Source organism: Corvus kubaryi, unplaced genomic scaffold, assembly GCF_017639235.1.
Source record: "Corvus kubaryi isolate FWS band 111438036 unplaced genomic scaffold, C.kubaryi_AGA036_p1.0 37241, whole genome shotgun sequence".
Classification (NCBI taxonomy): Eukaryota; Metazoa; Chordata; class Aves; order Passeriformes; family Corvidae; genus Corvus; species Corvus kubaryi.
The window spans coordinates 89447-109139 of NW_024581071.1; the positions used below are offsets into that span (position 1 = coordinate 89447).

The 19693-nt window shown below is 43.3% G+C and overlaps 1 protein-coding gene across 6 annotated transcripts in view; it reads right to left on the reverse strand.

Moving 5' to 3' along the window:
* Positions 1 to 8164: 8164 nt before the first annotated feature.
* The window catches only part of RANBP3 (RAN binding protein 3), a 58249-nt gene continuing 46720 nt past the window's right edge, over positions 8165 to 19693 (reverse strand). For all 6 annotated transcript variants that reach the window (XM_042023201.1, XM_042023202.1, XM_042023200.1 and 3 more), the window contains 5 exons: positions 18906 to 19030; positions 16826 to 16946; positions 15482 to 15624; positions 13425 to 13605; positions 8165 to 12538 (listed from right to left, as the gene is read on the reverse strand). In XM_042023201.1, the coding sequence (XP_041879135.1) occupies positions 12495 to 12538; positions 13425 to 13605; positions 15482 to 15624; positions 16826 to 16946; positions 18906 to 19030 (614 nt within the window). In that variant the 3' untranslated portion in view covers positions 8165 to 12494. The remainder of the gene's footprint in view (positions 12539 to 13424; positions 13606 to 15481; positions 15625 to 16825; positions 16947 to 18905; positions 19031 to 19693) is intronic.

Consider the following 19693-nt stretch of genomic DNA (forward strand, 5'->3'; position numbering starts at 1 on the left):
GACATTAAGACCCCCTTCAAAGACCTTAGCACCCGTGCCCTCACCCACCGAATTGTTTGTAAAGACCTTATCACACATCTTCCCTATCAATTCCTCCTCTTCTTATTTCTCAATTTGACTTTACAAACCCTAATTATTATTAACCTTTTTTAACAACCTGGCATGGTGTAAAGATTAACATTTGAAACACTCCCTCCCAGCTTTTCCACGTCTGGCCCCTGCACCAGATGTGGCAAGCAAATACAGAGAAACAGAGAATATGGTAAATAGAATAAAGTAGACAATGACAGTTCATATTAGCCCATTAATCACTCGAGGTCCTTGTAGATGATCCATGGCTACTGAATGCCAAGGTCTCCCTTCCTTTTCCTCCTGCTGAGAAGTCCAAATCCTCTGGGGTTTAGGGGACCTTGACCCGAGTATGATGGGTCCACCTACGTTCAGCTCTCCTGACTGCTGTTCTTGCGGTCCTGGTTGGATGTTCTGAACAGCAGAGTCCAAAGGCAGCATCTGTACTAACTGGGCTTCCTGTCAAAGAGATTACAGGAGACACAGTATCCTGGCCACATAATGGTTTAAATATACATCTTCACCTCCCGGCCACATTGAAAATTCATTCAAAGGGTAATGATTTCCTCGGGGTTTGGCTCTTATTCTTGCCAAAGCTAATGGCAAAAGCCGTACCCTTGGCATCTTAGTTTCTGTCACCAGCTTCAAAGGTGTTTCTTTATTTGTCCATTCATTCTTTTACTTGACCTGAATTCTGAGGGTGCCAGGGGGTATGGAGGTCCCACTGAATTCTCAAAGCAGCCATAATCCCTTGAAGGATCCCCCTGTAAAATGAGTTCCTCCATCCGAGTCCACTGCCTTCACAATCACTATCCTGGAATTATTTGTTTCAGAAATACTTTAATAACTGATGCAATAGTTGCTGATGTGACCAGGAACGCCTCTGGCCACCCTGCCAGCCGGCATACCACTACCAGAGGTTATTTAAGCCCTCTCGACCAGGGCACCTCCGCAACATACACCCATTATTCCTTGGAGAGGACGTATGGCCGAGGTCGCCCTCCTGCCTTGCAGTCTCCTCTGTAGTCTGGCTATTAACTTTAGCCAGGCACCCCTCAGTAGCTCGTTTTGCTAAAACAAAAAGACCCAAGGCGGTACATCTTGAGGAAACCTTCTGCCAACCCTTGAGAGCCACAATGATTCCCCCCACGGAGTTAATATTTGCAGGGGCAAAGCTCCTGGCATCCACTGTTTACTGTCCTTCCTAAATCAATTCTCCCCTCGTTCTTCTGTCCCACCGCCTTTAATTAATCTCCAGCTCCTCTGGTGGAAAAGACAGCACCACTCCCCCCTCCCCACTGTGGGAACAGTTGAGCCACAGGGAGCAAAAGGGAGGATCCCGGAGACCTTTGGCAAAAGTGCTGCTTTCTGAACATCTCCATTGGCCAGTTGATTACCTATTGTCTCTTCTGAGTACCCTGCCTGATGTCCCCTAACATGTATTATTTCTACCTCTTTTGGTAAATTCATCACCTCCAACAGGTGAGTAACTGAGCTCTCGTAAGCGAACATTTTTCCCTGCAGGTTAATAAACCTCTTTCCTCTCAGCTTTTCAAACACATGTACCACGCCACATGTGTACTTTGAATCTGTAAATATATTCACCACCTTTCCTTGACAGAATTTGCAGGCTTTTATTAAGGCATACAATTCTGTGGTCTGTGCTGACCATGTGCATGGTAGCTTCTGTTGCAATTCCCTTCCTTTTACTGTACCATATCCAGTGACTTGTTTTCCTCCTATTACTCTTGAAGATCTGTCACCTGTCCGTCATTTGGCCAAGGGGTATCCTGTAAATCTGTTATCTGGATACAGTCATGAGCCTCCTTGGGACCAGTTGAACAGGAGGCTGGGTTAAACCCTTCCCCGCTTCTCAATTCTAAATCCTCCTGTTCCATTGAAGAGGTTTCATACTGTAGCTGTTTAGTGCTGGTCACCCATTTAGAACTTGACGCCAGACTTTAACAGTCCTGACATCAGTTACCATCAAAGCCGGTGGCTGCACAATCCTGCACACAGTTACAATTAGAACAAACAATGGGGCCACCCCCTTGCCAACGAGTCAAACATTTTAGCACTAGAATTCCTTTGGCACAGCGCTGTTTAACATCCACATACAATTCAAATGCCTTTTCTAAGTCTGGCTAAAGTTTTGCTGTCGTTCTGGTGTCCATACCACAACATTGGGGCTATCTGGGTTTAAAAAGTCACAGAATAGTCCAGGTCTTGCATTACTCTATTAATCCTAAAATTTTTCACAGCTCCCCTTCAGCCCTGTGCAACGGCACCTCCAAGATTCCCTGGATCCCCTCTGGGCCAACACAGGCCTTCAGTCAAAATATTCCCCAATCATTCAACCTTTCTGCCCATCACCTGTGCCTTCCCTTCAGGCACTCCAAGCCTCCCTCCAGACAGAAAACTACAGTGGCTTCCCCCACCACCTCCTCCCATTCTCCCGATAGGAGTAAGTCCTTCACATACTGCAATAACCTAATTCCTAGAGATGGAGTAAATTTGGTTAATAACCCTTCTCCTTCTTGTTCCCACTCAAAGCCAAGTACTGTTTACTATGCTCTGTAAGTGGGCATCCCCAGAAAGCATCTTTTAAATCGAGTCCTGAATAGTAGCAGCATGAGGAGGGAACCTGGTTCAAGATGGTATAAGGATCTGGGACCATGGAGTGCCTAGGTTTCATTATTCATTCTTAGGTCCTGCACCATAAATGCAAGGGTAGGACTGTTACATGGAGACATACATGGCTCCAAAAGAGCTGCCTTTAGCAGGGACGCAGCAACAAGCTGCAATCCCTTCCTTCCTTTCTTCCCTTGGAAGAGGGTATTGCTTTTTAGACACCACTTGTCCTGATTGCCTCAGAGTAATCTGGAGAGGCTCCATATCCACTTTTCCATATTCCTCTGGGACTGCCCACACTTCTGGGTTCACTTTAGCATAAGCTTTATCAGATAATTTACACAGTGTCGCAACAGTGCTAGCGTCCCCATCACCCCTCAAAACACTAACTCGAATTCCCAACTCAGTCATCAAATTCCCTCCCAATAAACCACAACGACAACTAGGAACAAACAGAAACTCATGCATTTCCAACCCATCTCCCACATTCACCAATAGTGGTTGAATAAAACGCACCTGCTCATCTTTCCCACTCATCAGAAGAAGACTTGGACAATTGTCCCCCTTTGGCATAAAATTCAAAGCAGACAGAGAGGCTCCCGTGTCTACTAGGAAACACACTTCTCAGTCCAGCAAGGACTTCAGTGTGGTGAGGCCTCAGTACAACAGGAGATCCTGACACCTTTAACAATCCATTTCTAATGTTCTCTTTTTGTTTTTTACAAATGCCACATTGATTCCTTCCCAATCGCTATCCTGGGGCTCCCTACACTGTTTTTCCTGTCGGGGGTTGTAAGGACTGTGCCATTATCTTTGCCTGTACCTTCACCTTTTCCCCATCCTTTCTTTCATATACCTGATGTGCCTTTCTAACCAGCTCCTACAAGGGCCCCCTCTGCCACCTCTCCAGTCCCTGCTCCAGCTGCCTGTGGGCTCTCATCCTCCCACAGCCGGCGAACTCTGCAAAATCACTCCCCTCCCCAGTGACCTAAACAAAATCCCTTCTTATATCAGGCCAGCCTTCGGTGACACATTGTCTCTTACGCCGTATACCAAAGCCGCTCCCCGTCCAGCTGCAGTGTCCAGACGCGCCCTGCCAGCACACCCGTCCGGGCCCCCGGGCCGCTCTCCCCGCACCACAACCTCTGTAAAGCACCAGATGCCGGCACAGCTCGGCGGGAGGGCACATCCGACGGTGCCTCAGGGACGGGCAGGTAGACAAGACATCCCGCAGCCTCATGGGGCTGGGGGCCACGGCAGCCCCTGCCCGCGGGGGCGGCGGCGCTGGGCACCGCCCGGCGCTGAGCCCCGGCTGCCCCACAGCCCCGGCCCGGGCCCGCAGCTCCCCACAGGCCCCCAGCCCGTGACGCCGATCCCGCATTTCCACACCTGGCCTCAGCACTCCTCACCATGGAGGAACCCCTTTAAGTCCTGAGTAGCAGGCGGACAAACCCAAATCCTTCAACCTGGCTCCATAATGACCCGGGGGTGTAGAAACAACACCTCCCTGTTTTCCCTATCCTGGAAGCCAAGAATGCAAAAGACTTGCAGCTGGCCCTGTATTAGACCGCAGATTTTGAAGATAAGGCAGAGAACATCCCAGTCCTCACTGTTTCTCTTTTCTTTCCTTATAACATAATCTCTCGTTGCTATTTTCCTTAACCATATTCTTTCACACTCCCCTTCAACCAATCCTTTCCCAAACCAACACCATCCGTCCTCCGTTGCCAAGACCCCTTCTCGACTCCCCTTACTGCCCCCTCTGGGCATCCATGTCCTCAACTACCTCTGGGCGAATGTGCAAATCATCTCAATGTTCTCCCAAAGGATCCTTCGGAGGTATTCTGGGATTGTCATCCCTATTAGCCGAGATCGTTTTTCGATTTTCCTTTACTGCCCCCTCCCACCCCCGAGCGTCCTGCCATGTTTTACTCCCCGAAGTTCCCATTGTGGGCGTGGATTGCCGAGACCCTTTCTCGGCTCCCCTTATTGTCCCCTCTGGGCGTGGATTGCCAACACCTTTCTCGACTTTCCCTTACTGCCCGCTCTGGGCGTCCATCCCCTGTTGGCGAGACCCCTTCTCGACTTTCCTTTACAGCTCCCTCTGGGCATCCTGCCATGCTTTATTCCCCGAAGTTCCCACAGTACTCACCAGTGAGATTTCCAGTGGTCCTTTCCTGTGGACTATTCACGGACCCCGCTGGTCCATCACTCGTCTGTGGGTCTTGGGTACCCAATCAATCGCTCAGTGCTGGTCACCACCGAAGGGAGCTGGTCATCTAAAACTGGGTGAGGTGTGCCTCCAGCTCCTCTTGCCGTGTGCAGGCCCCAGACTTTGGAAGAATCCTGGGGACGAGTCCCCATTTTGTATGGAAAATCACGCACTGAAAAGCCAGTGTCCGTAAAAGAGACAGAGGAGTCCTGCAACTTTATTCGAATAAAGGGAGAGAGTGCACTGGGGCACACGCCCGCGGGGTTTTCTCTCTCCAGGTCTCGGAGGGCGCAGCCTCCTTTTATCCTGCACTCCCGGCCGCAGGTTGCCCTCTTCCTTTCCCCGTTGGCTGAGGTACCAGGAAGGTGCAGCCTTCCCGAACCGCCCACCACAGTCCCCCTTGAAGCTGGCATTTTATCCCGAAGTTCAGAAGTTCAGGCCTGTGCAGACCCACTCGTCTGTTTCAGGAGCCGAGCTCCCCGGGCTCTGTAACAAACCTGCTGCTTGAAGTCAGTAGAGACATTAAGACCCCCTTCAAAGACCTTAGCACCCGTGCCCTCACCCATCGAATTGTTTGTAAAGACATTATCACACATCTTCCCTATCAGTGACATCCCTTCAAGCAAAGCTCTTTCAGCTGTTTTCCCGACTCTTGAAATAGCTCCAAGATCTGAGTGAAGAAATCTACAACTATCGTTCTTGGCTCAAGCTTTCTCACCTTTCTATCTCTCTTTTCCCTGTATGTGAAAAGCATATTCAATACTTGATTTCTGCATTTTCCAGTATGCTGGGTCCCCCACAGCATCTCTTCTCTGCGATAGGAGCTCAAAACAGCTGGAGTTGGATGCTACTGTTCCATTATCCAAAGGAACTGTTTGAAGCACTGTATCCGGCCGGCAGTGAAGTCGGAGCTTCATGAGCCCCGGCTGCCGGGACAGGAGAAGAAGCACGGCCAGGGTTCGGCAGCTGCACCGGGCTGTGGGACACCGGAGATGTGCTGGAGTGTGCTCAACACGGCAGGCAAATCACCTCTGTTCCAGAGTTGTCTCAGCGCCAGAAGGAACTGGTGTGGAGTGCATTCACAGCAGAGGGTCTTCCACGGTCCCTCGGCTTGGACACTGCTTCCTCTGCGTGCCAGAGAGGTTGCTGTTCTTACACACAGAACCAATGCCACCATCAGGCACTCACCAGTGCTTTAATAAAGGAGGCATTTTTTAGAGCAGCTTTGCCCCTTTTCCAAAGCTCTTTCTAAGCACATCGAAGGGCTGTGTGACCCTTCTGGACAGCAGAATGGAGAAAACACTCGCCTGCAGGGCGGCACACGTTGCAAATGCTCTCTCCCCCATATAAACATACAGAAGCCACTGAATCTTGCACAGGGCAAGACTCGACACCATTAAATAACAAATCGCTTTCTGCGCTCCAAGCAGCTGTTAAAAGCTCTTCTGAGGCTGTACCCCATGCGGTAGATTCATACTGCTTCTTCCACCAACAAGGGAGGTGGGACAGAGAATTCACATCTCTTTTCCGTTGCAGCAGGTACAATGCCTGTAGCTGCAGGACTCAGCACGCTGGTGTGTACAGCTTTTTACTTTACCTCGTGAATAGACTGCAGCTAACCTTGCCACACTGCTGGTAGGGGTTATTCTGCAGATACCCATCCTTGGGCTGCAGACCCTCCCCAGCCAACTTCAGAGAGCTGTTACGATGCCATGAAGATTTTTGGCCTTTTCTTTTATACCCGTTATACCTTTTTTACAACTTCTGTATTCTTAGTGCTTTTTGCCTACATTCTTGGACCCATTTGTTCAGCTAAGAGACTGAACATTTTAGAAGCTTCGTAGCTAGGGATCAGTGTTCCCCAGACCCCAAGGTCCTCTCCAGAACACATTCTGCAAACTAAGATAGAACCATCCAGGAGAAGGCTCCTTGGGAAGGGGGGCTCACTTGAGCCTCTCATTGGGGAATCTTTGATAGATCTGCTAATTAGTAAAACCTATAATGTTATACCCAATCCTTGGGGGGGGGGGGGGGGGGGTGAAATTTGGCGGAGTGCATTTTGATGCACATGACCTGGACGTGTGCACCTAAGAATCCTTAAAATAAATACCAAGGTAAAATCCCTTTTCCCCTTCTAACCGTGTATGACTCTTGATTTTAAGACCAAGAAAAGGCATCAGTTACAGTAGGAGGGAACAGTTACCTTACTATAAACAGGCAAGTTCCAGGGAAAGCAACACATAACTAATGTAACATTACTCTTAAAACATTAACTTGGTTCCAAATATTTTTACTGTTGATAAACAAACTTGCTGATGCAGAATATTAGCTCCCTTAAATAGGGGGAGGGGCTTGCCATCGTACTACAAAGCTGCAAATAACTGGGGTTCCTTCTATTTTCAGAAATGGCAGAACCATCCATCAGAAATTGCATTCAAAACATTTCCCCATCCTTCCCTCTCGGGAGCTTCTTGTAGGGCCTTGTCCAATACATCTCCTGTCTGCAGAAGCAGTTGTGCTCTGAATTCTCCAGAGAACAGGAATTTGTCTGCTAAATGGAGTACAGACAGCAAGCTGCTTTTCAGAGGACAGTGTACAGTCAGCACACGGATGCTCAGGTACATGTTACCAGCAGCACACATCCTGCAGCAGGGGCTCAGTGACACCTCCTGATCTCTGGAACAGGAGGAGGACATCAAACATAATATCACCACTTGCCTCTTCCAGTTTCATTACAAGCTGAAGGTAAGCTACAGGAATTCAATCAGGAGTAGTTAATACAAAATAACTGCATATTAAATTCACAGATAACCTTGGAAAAAGCATTCACTGTCCACCCCTGCAACAGAATTACCAGTGTTCTCAGTGACAAATTCAGCTTTTGTATCTTTACATAAGGAAAAGTTCTGGAAAGGGGTCCTTGAAAGGAGGTAGCTAAAAGGGAGCTCTAAATACTACCTTCAAATGAGACTTTTATTTACAGAAATTATCTGTAAGCATTTCTTAATGAGACACCTGTACTTTCACTAGCAGAAAAGAATAAAGACTGACTTTGTCTAATTTAGCAATTTTCTCTTGCACCTGTGTTGCTCTGTGCTGGTTTCACAGGAGGGAAAAAAAGAAACACTTAAAAAAAAATTAAAACATCTTTATAATATCCTGTCTGAAAATCTGCTACCCACACAATGAACTAGAGTTCAATTTAAGCAAGCCAGTGCACAGAAAGACCAAGTAACACCGGGAGAAAAAGCACACAGTGAAAAGTCAGTTTAATGAAATCTTGTATGACAAATTATGGCAATTATCATATCTGGAAATCCTAAAACTAGAGGAGATTATGGGAAACATGGTAAATTTTCAAATATGTAACATGTTTCTAGAAAGGAAAGAAACCATTTCCTACACTCACTGGGAGAACAAGAGATCACTTGAACTGCAGAATGGGACATGTTAGGAACAGTCATTTAATGGCAGCAATACCCAAGCAATGGCATCAACTGATGCTTCAGGGAACAGAGAGGAGCCATTACAAAGTTGGAGGGGTTTTTTTTATCCCTGCAGGCTTCTAACAATCTGGTCACCTCCCACCCTAGTTCTAGTGCAGGATGGCTGAGGACTCATTTATTTTGATCATTTCCTGCCCTATCTTCTCTAAAACCGTGCATCATGCACTGGGAACTGGACTACAGAAGGATGTTGTATTACAGCATTCTCTTACCTTAATGTTTGTATTTCCTGTAGGTGTAATCTTTTTCTTTTCATTTTATGGATAAGAGGCTTACTTCTGGTTTCAGTAGCATCACCATTCTAGCAACACTTTCACAGAATCATAGAGCACACTGAGTTGCAAGGGACCCATCAGGATCATCAAGTCCAGCTCCTGGCCCTGCACAGGGCACCCCAACAATCCCACCCTGTGGCTGAGAGCACTGTCCAAATGCTTCTTTAAACTCAGGCTTGGTGCTGTGACCACTGCCCTGAGAAGCCTGTTCCAGTTCTAAAATCACCCTCTGGGTGAAAAACTTCCTGATATCCAACCTAGACCTCCCCTGACTCAGCTTCATGCTGTTTCCTCAAGCTCTGTCACTGGTCATGAGAGTGTAGAGTTTGGTACCTGCCCCTCAGCTTTTTTTCCCCCCTCATGAAGAGGTTGAAGATCACATTGAGGTGTCCCCTCAGTCTCCCCTTCTCCAGGCAGAACAAACCAAGTGCCCTCAGCAGCTCCTCATACGGCTTCCCCTCTAGACCCTTCCCAGTCCTTCTGGCCCTTCTTTGGACACTCTCTAGAAGCTTAATGTCTTTAATTATACTGTGGTGCTCAAAACTGCCCCCAGAACTCAGGGTGAGGCTGCCCCAGTGCAGAGCAGAGAGACACAATCCCCCCCCTCGCCTGGTTGTGCCTGATGTCCCCCAGGACACGGCTGGCCCTCCTGGTTGCCAGAGTACACTGTTGTCATCATCGAGCATGCTCAAATTTACTACACTCTTCAGTATTGTTTTTCCACTGGAAAACCTGAAAGGCTGTGCCTGCGTGGGTCAGCAGCCACACAGGCTATACAGGAATTGTCAACACCATACAAGTTAACAAAAGGCCTAAGGGGAAAGATGGAACAGAAGCACAATCAAGGGGAAGACTGCTATAAGGCAGCAGAGCTGGTCACCATCACCCTCCCCTCGAACAGCCGCTGCCCGGTACAGGAAACACAACGCAGGGCTCAGGGTGTTTCGTTTGTTTGCTTGCTGACACAGGTTTTAATGTAATTCCCATGTACATTATGATATGACAGTCTTACACAGATCTTTTGAGACACATGGGCATTATCTGGTTTTGCCTGTCACTGGTTTACTAAGGCTTAAAGCAGAGCTAAGTCAGGGTTTTGCTTTGGCCTAACTATATCTTGCTGGGCAGGGCCTGAACTCAACCCACTGCCAATTCTGTTGGGATGCACAGTAACACAATTCTGTCAGGATGCACAGCAGCATTTCTGCCTTCACTATAAACATTTATACAAAGCTTCTAGCTAAAAATAAAATCTGCATCAGTAAACAGTTGCTGAAATTTTTAGAAAGCTGTAGGTGATTGTGTACCACCAAACCCCAAAGCAAGCATGCTTATTCCATTTTTCTGAATTTTCATGCACCATCAACTGCATTTTAGGTAAAACACTTCAAAGTGAGACTCAGCATAGACCCCATAGAGTCTGGGACCAGGAAATAATGCCTGTTTTCCCAGAAGTAGGCTGTGCTGGCCAAGACACCTCATTAATTTTCCTTATGAACAAGCTGCTGACAAGAAACACCTTTACGGTGCAAGGGTGTTTGAAGAGAGTAGTTTAAATCTGAGTATCTCAACAATGTAAAAAGATCCCAGATCCAAAATGCAGATCACTTACTTCAAAGTCCCCAGACCTTGTAATGCAGAAACAAATTGTGTGGTGGGTACTAAAGAACCTGCCATGTTCCTGCTGAAGCATGGCATGAGTAGAGGGGTACAGCAACAGGTCTGTTCATTGGTAAAACCTCCCTACTCTAGGGAGGAAAAAAGAAAACCAAAATGCAAGAAGGCATGAGCAGACAATCCAGAGAGATCAAGATGCAGTGGCACAGCTTATCATTAGCCCTATTCAATTCCCAGAAAAGTAATAACAGATATTCCTTCAACTAGCTACCAGGAAAAGTAAAAGCACCCCTACCCCAACAGCATCAGTCTTCAGTGATGGTTAACAACAGGAAACAGGGGAAGACTTGTTCTTGACTGCCAGTGAAAAGTGTGTTTCATTAAAACAGAGGCAATAAGGACTGTTTCACTATTTGAATACTCAATTTCAAAGTTGATTTTGTACTATAACCTGGGTTTCTGTTTTCAATTCATGCTACACCAAATACTTCTTCCCCTTTCATTTTTTCAGGTGATGCATTTTAGATCCTTAACCTATAGAAGAGCAAGCATGCAAGTCAGAAATTATCTATAAGCAAACTATTTATAAAGGAAATAGAACAATTTGGGGAATTTATAGTGAAAGTGACCTGGTGACTACCAAATTCCAACTCTGCCGGACAAGAACATACCATATGTTTCAATAAGAAAATAAAACTCAACTTTCACACAAAAGGCTCAAATGATTAAAAAACACCCAAAGCAAAAAAAGGTGAGTTATAGTTACAGTAGGAGTACTTCAGAATTACACACAGAAAAACATATTCTTGCTTTTATTTGTGGTGGAACAGAATACAATAACCTTCAGCCCAAACTACTCAAGTCTGGCAGTGTTACCTTTTTCTTCATGCTGCAAGACTTCAGGAAACGGAATGGGGACAGGAAGGGTTAGAATTTAAATTTTCTATTTAAGGCCATTAATTCAGCAACATATTTAAAAATGTCCTCAACTTTAAGCATGAAGAGTTGCATTGACTTCAGTAAGATTATTCACATATAGTTAAGTCAGGCAAGTGCTTAAAATGGCTTGTTGAATCAAGCCATTAAATGTGAGCTGCTTTATTATACAGATTTAGTTTAATGGCTGGCAGAGCTCATTACATGAGCCTATTTTATTCTTCCAAGGGCTAACAGCTGTTTTGTTATTAACTTTTCTGAAGATGTAACCTGTATGCCTCCTACACTCTACTGTAGCCACAGAAACATAACATTTTCTAAGAAAAATTGTATGCAACATCTATTATATATAGTGGCTTAGCTCTCCCTTAAATAGTAACAGAAAAGAACAGTACAAAACAATAGTTTCACTTTTTCAACACACAAGAGCATCTTATTGAAAAACTAAAATAAAAAAGTCTCACCACAATATAAATCCCCAAAAAATAATAATGAAATGGGAAGAAAAAAAAAAGGAGTTAGCAAAACATCCTGCAGACTTTAAAGTCTCTTATTACTGCATTAGAGAAGCTTTTCTGGTGAACCACAATGTTTTGTTTCTTTGTTTACAAACCCACTAGACAGCAAACAATGGTGTCCACATCCACAACCTATGTTGGGATTAAAAGGTAAAAACATGACCTGCCCCATCTGCAGTCCAAAAAAAAAAGGAACCCAAAAGAGCAGCCAGTGAGCATAGGAACTGGTGAGGACAGGGTTTCCCTGCATAAAGGGGAGTAGGGGTTACAAAAGCAGAATTCAAGTTGGAACTGCGTTGAAAAGTTCTACCTCGGAGACCTGCAAGACATGAACTACTGAAGAAACAGCCAAAAGGTCCCAATGAAAAGCTGTGACAAGCTGTAATGTGCCATTTTAATTACAAGGAAGAGGGGAAATGGTTGGGGGTAGTTGCGTTTTGTGTTTTTGTTGTTGTTGTTTGTTTTGGGGTTGGATTTTTTTTTTTTTGCTCATCAATATGATGAGCTTTCAACGTCCCAAACCACATTCAGGTAGTTTCCAAGTCTGCTTTTTTTTTGTGTGGAATCTACTGATCCAGACCAAAAAAACCAAACAAACAGAACAGAGATGCACAGTTCTTAAGTCCTGGAGCTTTCAACACCGCCTGAAATAATCGCTGGCCTGGGGTATCCAGAGATGCCTGCAAGATGGTGTTCATAGCAGCCTTGCAAGCAGATCGGCTCACATCTGCTATGTGCTGCCAACGTTCTGCCCATCACCTTCATCATTAGGACCTGAAACAATAAAAGTAGTTCTTGGTCATAAGAAGTATCTTTTGTTTCTTGCCTTGCAGTAAGAGACCCATCCCAAGCAGCCTACAGAAGTCTCAGATTCAGGTGTTAATGAGAGATGAGAACTGTTGAATTCCTCCTCTCCTGCCTCACATATTCCTTCTCCAGACTAAGCTCTGTCTACTGTAGAATTTTATGTTCTTGACTAATCTGATTCAGGGATCCCAGCAGCATCCCAAAGCCTACAAGCTCAGTTTCCAACCTCTTCAATCTTCCCACTGCTTTTGTTCATATTCATTCCTGGTTTTTTTCCTCCCCTTCTGTCAATCTGGATGGAGGACTGTCAAAGGCTGGATGTTTTCAGCCACAAGAAAGCAAAGCACAATGACTTCCAAGTTGAAAACACAAAAGGAAGCCTTCCTCAAACTGAAGACTAGTATTTTTCTTAAATTATGGTCGCCTCACATGCAATAAAAAATATTACACTCCTTCCATGCCCCTTTGTAAACCATCTGCTTTCCAAACAGCTCTCTACTGAAAGACCAGTCTGGATGCTGTCTCCTGATCTCAAACTGGGACACTGAGTCATCTCAGGTTTTATGTGTAACTCTTGGCCATGATGAAGGCAAAAATGAAACTCAGAACCGACCTTAGAAATCCTGTAAATTATAAAAAGCACAGAAAACCTCTGCTAAACTGTGGCATGTAACTAAGAGGCAGCACAAGGGCCTTCTACCAGTTTGGAGAAGAAGCAGGAAGTAGTTGCATTTAAAAAGGCAATCCATGCAATAGTCCTACTCCACTGACATACAAAGAGCACAGTCTGCCTTAAGAAATGACACAGAAAAACATATGGAAAACAGGGAACACCACTGTCTTTCTTACTTACCACTTCCAACTGATCCTGAAGGTGCAATGACATCATCATCGCTGTCTTCCTCATTTGACTGCGTTACCTCTGGCTCAGGTGCTACATTCTTGACTTCTTGCTCTTGTTCCACTCTACTCCGCAAGGCCAAGATCCGATGGTGCAATGCAGCGTACAACTGCCCTGTGTCTTTAGAGCTTGCCTGCATTTTTTAATATTCAGAAATAAGAAAAAGGTGCACAGAATTATAACACAATAAAACACTGCTGACATAATACACACCAGTCATGCCACATTTCACAATATACTTTTCAGTTTTCTCTTTAAGTATTTTTCAAACCAGTCAGAACGGGCTGTGGTACACACAGCAGGACACTAGATACACTGAACTCTGGTGGTGAGAGTGTGTTCCTCTGCCCTCTGCTTAGCTCCAACTTTCTCTGGCTAATATAGCCAGTACTAGCTGATTTCATATAGCCTTCTTCACACAGAAATCACAGAGCTTTCCTGACACCTTCCAAAAGCTCATATTAAAAAGACCTTCAATTAAAATCTTGCAGATTTTTGCTGGCCTGTCAATCATTCAACTTCACACATTAGTTAATCATAATCAAGCCAATTGTTTTATGAGGCATTGGCATAAAATTTCAATATGAGATATAATGAGAAAACTGAATGGACAGTCAGGCAGGCAATTATTCCAATTTTTTTTGAACAGACTGTTTCAGAGGGAAGCATTTCTGAGAACCTGTTGAAGAACATATATTTTTAACTCTCAAAGGTTAATGGGCACTTAATGCCTTCAAACCAACGAATTATTAGGCCTATCAAACTAAATATTTAATGGACATTATTTAAAAGGAAACTCCCTTCAAATACTACAAAACTCTGTTTTCACTATGTCAATTAAGTCCTCATAGCAACTATTATCCTTATTCCACGGTAACTGTAAGGTAGCAATCCCACTTCTCAGATTCTTTCATAAAAAAATAGTTTCCATCAGCCCCATCTGACACTTGAATCTGTCACCTCTGTATCTGCAAAATTCCCCTGCAATGAGCTGAAATGAAAAAATAATTCCAAACAAGATACTTTTTATCAATACAAAAATCAAGAGCGAATAACCTGATGGCAGACTAACTAAAACTTTCAAATCTAGAAAAATACTGAGAAAAACTTATCCATTAATTTAACTTCTTTTTCTTCGTCAATGTGTATTTGGTATTGGTATTTAAGTTCCATTTAAGTTCCATTCTGGGACTCCAGATCCCAGCCCTACAAACCTAACGTCACAGGGAAAGCTGACCATTTGCTGATGCTTTCAGTTTCTGATCCCTAGGAACACTAATTCTTTTGCAACATCTTGTGTAGAATCAGTGTAAATCATAAGAATGTGTTCCGACCTCTCCAAATCTGTCAGTGCTTTAGCAGACATTAGGGAATGACTTTTCTTCCTTGCTGACTGTGTGATGAGATGCCAAGTGTTTTAGTAATTCTGATTGGGACTGCCATTCCCCATTTAGCAAGCACAGAAATCACTTTCACTATGCTGTTACTGCTTCGAATACTCTGTATCAAAAGAAAATTGAAGTTAAAATGTGTAACCTTTAAGTACTAATATAATGCTCTTGACAGAGTTTTAGTGTTTCCCTTTCAGTGGGCACCTATCCATCCTTCCGCACTGTAGACAGCGATAGCTTTCCTGTGCTGAAATTTCTTGTAGATCTAATTTTGGTTAAACTATTGCATAAAATCTCTGAAATAATGCCTACTTTTCTTAACATCAGAAAACACTCTGCATTAAACACTATGGAGTCTCAGTATGTGTGGAACACATAACTCCACAGGCAATGCTTTGGACAACCTGGCTTCCTAGGACAGCCTTTGATGTGGCATTTGCTCACAACTAGCAAGACTTTTTAGACAAGCAAATCTGCCAAGTGCCCTGTCCTTGGGGCAGGGGTGATGTTAAGACAGTGTAGGGTGCAAAGAAAAATGGGAATGCTACCTCAACTGCAGTTTAAGCAAGCACCAACTTTAGTAGGAAGGTTAAGACATAAACAAAAACCAGTACTCACTGATATAAGAAAAACTTTAACTCCCTGGTCCTCTGTATCCATGGCGGTGATCCGGATACTCTTCTCACTGGCTTTATCGATCTGCATCTGAGCCCAGAGCTTGGTATTTAAGATTAACCTGAGACTCCCCTGAGTCCTCATCACTAAAGCCAAGTTACAAGATCAGTTAGGTGGAAAAAGACACATCAGGAAGCTCAAAACAGTCAAGACACTTTTTACTGTAAAAATGTTTCAGTCTTTTTACAAGTAAGCTCTTTTGGGCTTTTGTCACAACTGTAAGTGAGAAGAATGGAGGCTTGTGCTGGTTTTGGCTAGGGTAGAGTTAACTTTCTTCCCAGTCACTGGTATGGGGCTGTGTTCTGGATTTGTGCTGAACAGACAGTTGATAATATGGAGACGTTTTTGTTATTGCTGAGCAGTGCTTGCACAGAGCCAAGGCCTTTTCTGCTCTTCATACCACTACATTGGTGAGGAGGCTGGGAGTGAAGTGGGAGGTTGGGAGGAGACACAGCCAGGACAGGTGACCCAAACTGACCAAAGGGACATTCCAGACCATATAAAACCATGCTCCAGATATAAAGCAGGGGGAAGAAGAGGAAGGGAGGATGTCTGGAGTGATGGTGTTTGTCCTCCCAAGTCACCATTCCATGTGATGGGGCCCTGCTGTCCTGGAGCTGGATGAGCACCTGCTTGCCCATGGGAAGCAGTGAATTAATTTCTTGTTTGCATGTGTTTGTATGCACCACTTTTGCTTTCTTTATTGAACTGTCTTTATCTTGAGCCATGAGTTTTCTAACTTTTATACACTTCCAATTTTTTCCCCGATCCTCTGGAAGGGGAGTGAGCAAGTGGCTGCAAGGGTCTTTGGCTCCTGGCTGGGCTTAAACTACAACGAGGCTATTAAAGACTATGAGTCATATTTAAAGGTACTTAGTCTGAAGCCTTATATGTTAATACATCAAAGTTCATGGCTGCGTCTGTGCTGATAATCTCAGGCTAATGCACATTCCTGCCAGCCTGAACAATCGTGCACTATTCAAACAGACTTCCCCACCACAAGCAACCCATCCAAAACAGCCAGATCTGAATGATGTTACCATAAATTTCTAGTCAAATATTCTAGTTACTAAACATGGCTTGCTTTTATGGGGGGAAAAAGTAACTGGAACATTTGCCACACTAGAAGGGGGCAAATGTTCACTAACTGAAGCAAAAGAAAAGGTCCAAACTGCTTCTGAGTTGCTGTAGCTATGACAAACTGAAGTGAAAGTTGCTGTGTGTCAAGGAAGAACCCTACAAAAACAGCCTGTCATGCAGTATCTCATTTCCCCTGGTTCCTCTTACCCAGTCGAGACTGTAATGTTCCATCATCTGTTGAGGCCATATCATTGAGTCTCAGGAGCCCTCGACCTCTTTCCACCCAAGACTGAGAGCTTTTATCAAATACAAACAGCTTGCACTGAATCTGTAACAGAAAATATCTCTATGGCATAGCGGTTGATTGATGTAATCATATATTTCTTAGTCATCTACTGCTGGTTAAGAAAATATTCAGATTTCATACTGGAATTTTTAATTGTTTATAGCTGTGGAAGCGAAAACAGTCATCCTCTCTTTTGCAATAAATTTCTCAAAATACACTGTCTGTTTTCATAAGGTTTTATTAACAGAAGCTATATATTCTTAAAGAATAAAAGGGTTCAAGATCAAAACAACAAGCAATTTTCAGGTAAGATATAAGCTCTCACAGAGGAAACAATGTCAAAAGAGACTGCCTTATATCAGCCAATTCTTTTAGAAGCCCTAGGTACACACTGCACCACTGAAGATGGTATTTGTTGCTGGGAAGACCCAGCAAATAAAATGAAAGCAAAGCAAAATTCTTCCTATATTAAGGAACCAAAGGATGAACAAACATGCTGGTTCATTATCAATTAATAAAGCCTGAACTACACAGAGTCATTAGTAAGTGAAGTATTTTCACTGCCTCCCTGCAGGGTTCATTAGTTATAAAATTCAAAAGGTGTATGTATTTTTTCCAACAGTAGGAATGACCCTTCTTGACATAAAAGCTCCCTTTTTCTTCTATGCCAAACATCTCTACTCTATATCCCTCTCTCTAATCCAACTTCACTGTTACCTCAAACCATCACCCTCAAGTTCCCCACAGATGAGCATGCACCAGGTGGAAAAAATACTTCCATTTTCCTTCCCTCCATTTCTCATTTTCTTCACCCCAAAACATCTAGCTCTGTATACTCTGTTTCTGTAACATTAACATAGTTCTGTCTGTACAACTCCCATTTGGAATTCTAATGCACTACATTTCACAGGAAAAAAAGAATAAATGTTAGGCAAGAGGTCTGTTAAGTTACAACATATTCATGCAAGTCAGTCCTCTATTAAGTATAGAACTGCCAAAAGCTGTGGTTTTCCTAAGCGAAACAGGATTTTTATCTCTTCAGCGTCTTGTTCAATTATGTGAAGCATCCAGACATTTCTGAATTACATAGAAACAGAGAAGTACCAGAAGAACCATTTAAAGACCATTTATGTCTGGTAAAAAGAAGTCCAAGAAGATAAACATTATAGAGTATCATTTTGTAAGGTAATACAAGTGTAACTCATAGGCATTAGATACTGACAGTGCAACTGTTTGGTGTCAGAATAGAGCATCATGTCTGTAAGAATAAAAAAGCTATCCTTGAAAAGAACACAGTTCAAATACTGAGAAACAAAATATCTCAAGGAAAAAAACAAACTATAATTGGAGGATAAAGAAAGACAAGAAAAAAATATATATACCACTTCATTTTATATGAAAACCCTGCACATTTTTCTTAAGGATATACTGGAGTAAGTATATTTAAGTAAATGAATAACTACAATGTTAAATATACCATTATTAAGATCAGGAGTCTAAGTCATGACCAAATATCCTTCTACAACATCACTAACTCACTTAAGTATCTCAAGCCAAATTCCTGAGTGCTTGTGATATGGTTTCTGCTTTGCAAGAAACCAGACTGCTGGCATAAATAGTCCACTCCAAGTTTTAGAAAATCTTCAGTAGTACAGCAATTAAAGAACTTAAAAATATTAAGTTCATTTAAATTTTCTTCAAATAATTGTCTCATAAAAAACAGAAGCTTCTCTGTGGTGGATTCAGAAAAGTATGCTTAAGATACACCTGGATGGCTTATACACTAAAACTTTTCCAGAGAGATGAAATTAAAAAACAATGGATAACAAGTTAATAAATAAGGATCTGATATAAATGGCTAAAGTTTGCATTTTAACACAAGAAAATACATTACAGATATAGAGGAAGGCTGAGTTGTAGGGAATCAGATGGTGTGCATCCACTGGACATCCATATGAATCCCCACAAACTCAAAGCTCCTCTACTCTATCCATTTCTTACCTGTAACACGTTACTTTCAGCTTCCTCCCCAGTAATCACTTCTACCTTCGCTAATAAACACTTCCTTGCTGTTGCTTTAGTATAGGCTGCTGCAGACTCTGCCAGTGATTCTGAAATATTATTAGCTGAACAACATTTTGAGAGTCTGAGAATGATTAGCATATAATTTTATAAGATGTACAAAGGTCTCACACAAGTACACCAGAATTTTGAGATTTTTTGAAAAGTATAGAAGACAGACCTTAATAGAACATGTAAAAAAATGACTGAAATTTTAAGCAGAAGTTAAAGCTTGTCTTTTAATACTTGTTTTACAAGCCCAAGAGACAAAAAAGGTAAGTTTTGTCCCTACACACAATAGTTCACAACCTTTGCAGGGACACCTGCTTATGTGTAGATGCTCCAGCAGTACTGATACTCCTGCCAGCCATACAGCTGTGCCTACACATGGACAGTACAATTAATTTTCCACTTTCATTTGGGCTTGCAAGCAGTTTACTGAAGGAAACCCATACTTCTCAGAATTTCCATAATATCTTGACAATTTGAAGACATAGAATCCAGCAAACAGTTCTGAGTTCAAGCAACATGTGCTGCTCCCACGCAATGCAATACACACTTGACTCAGAAATTCAGTCACTTGAAATAGAATTGTTAAAAAAAAAGTTTGCCACATTTCTCCTACTACCAGTTCTGTTAATTCCCTCTACTTTTATTCTGTTGAAGATACTCCCAGTACCACAGAATGACAATGAAAAAGACAGTGCAGCCTGTACATGTTCAATATT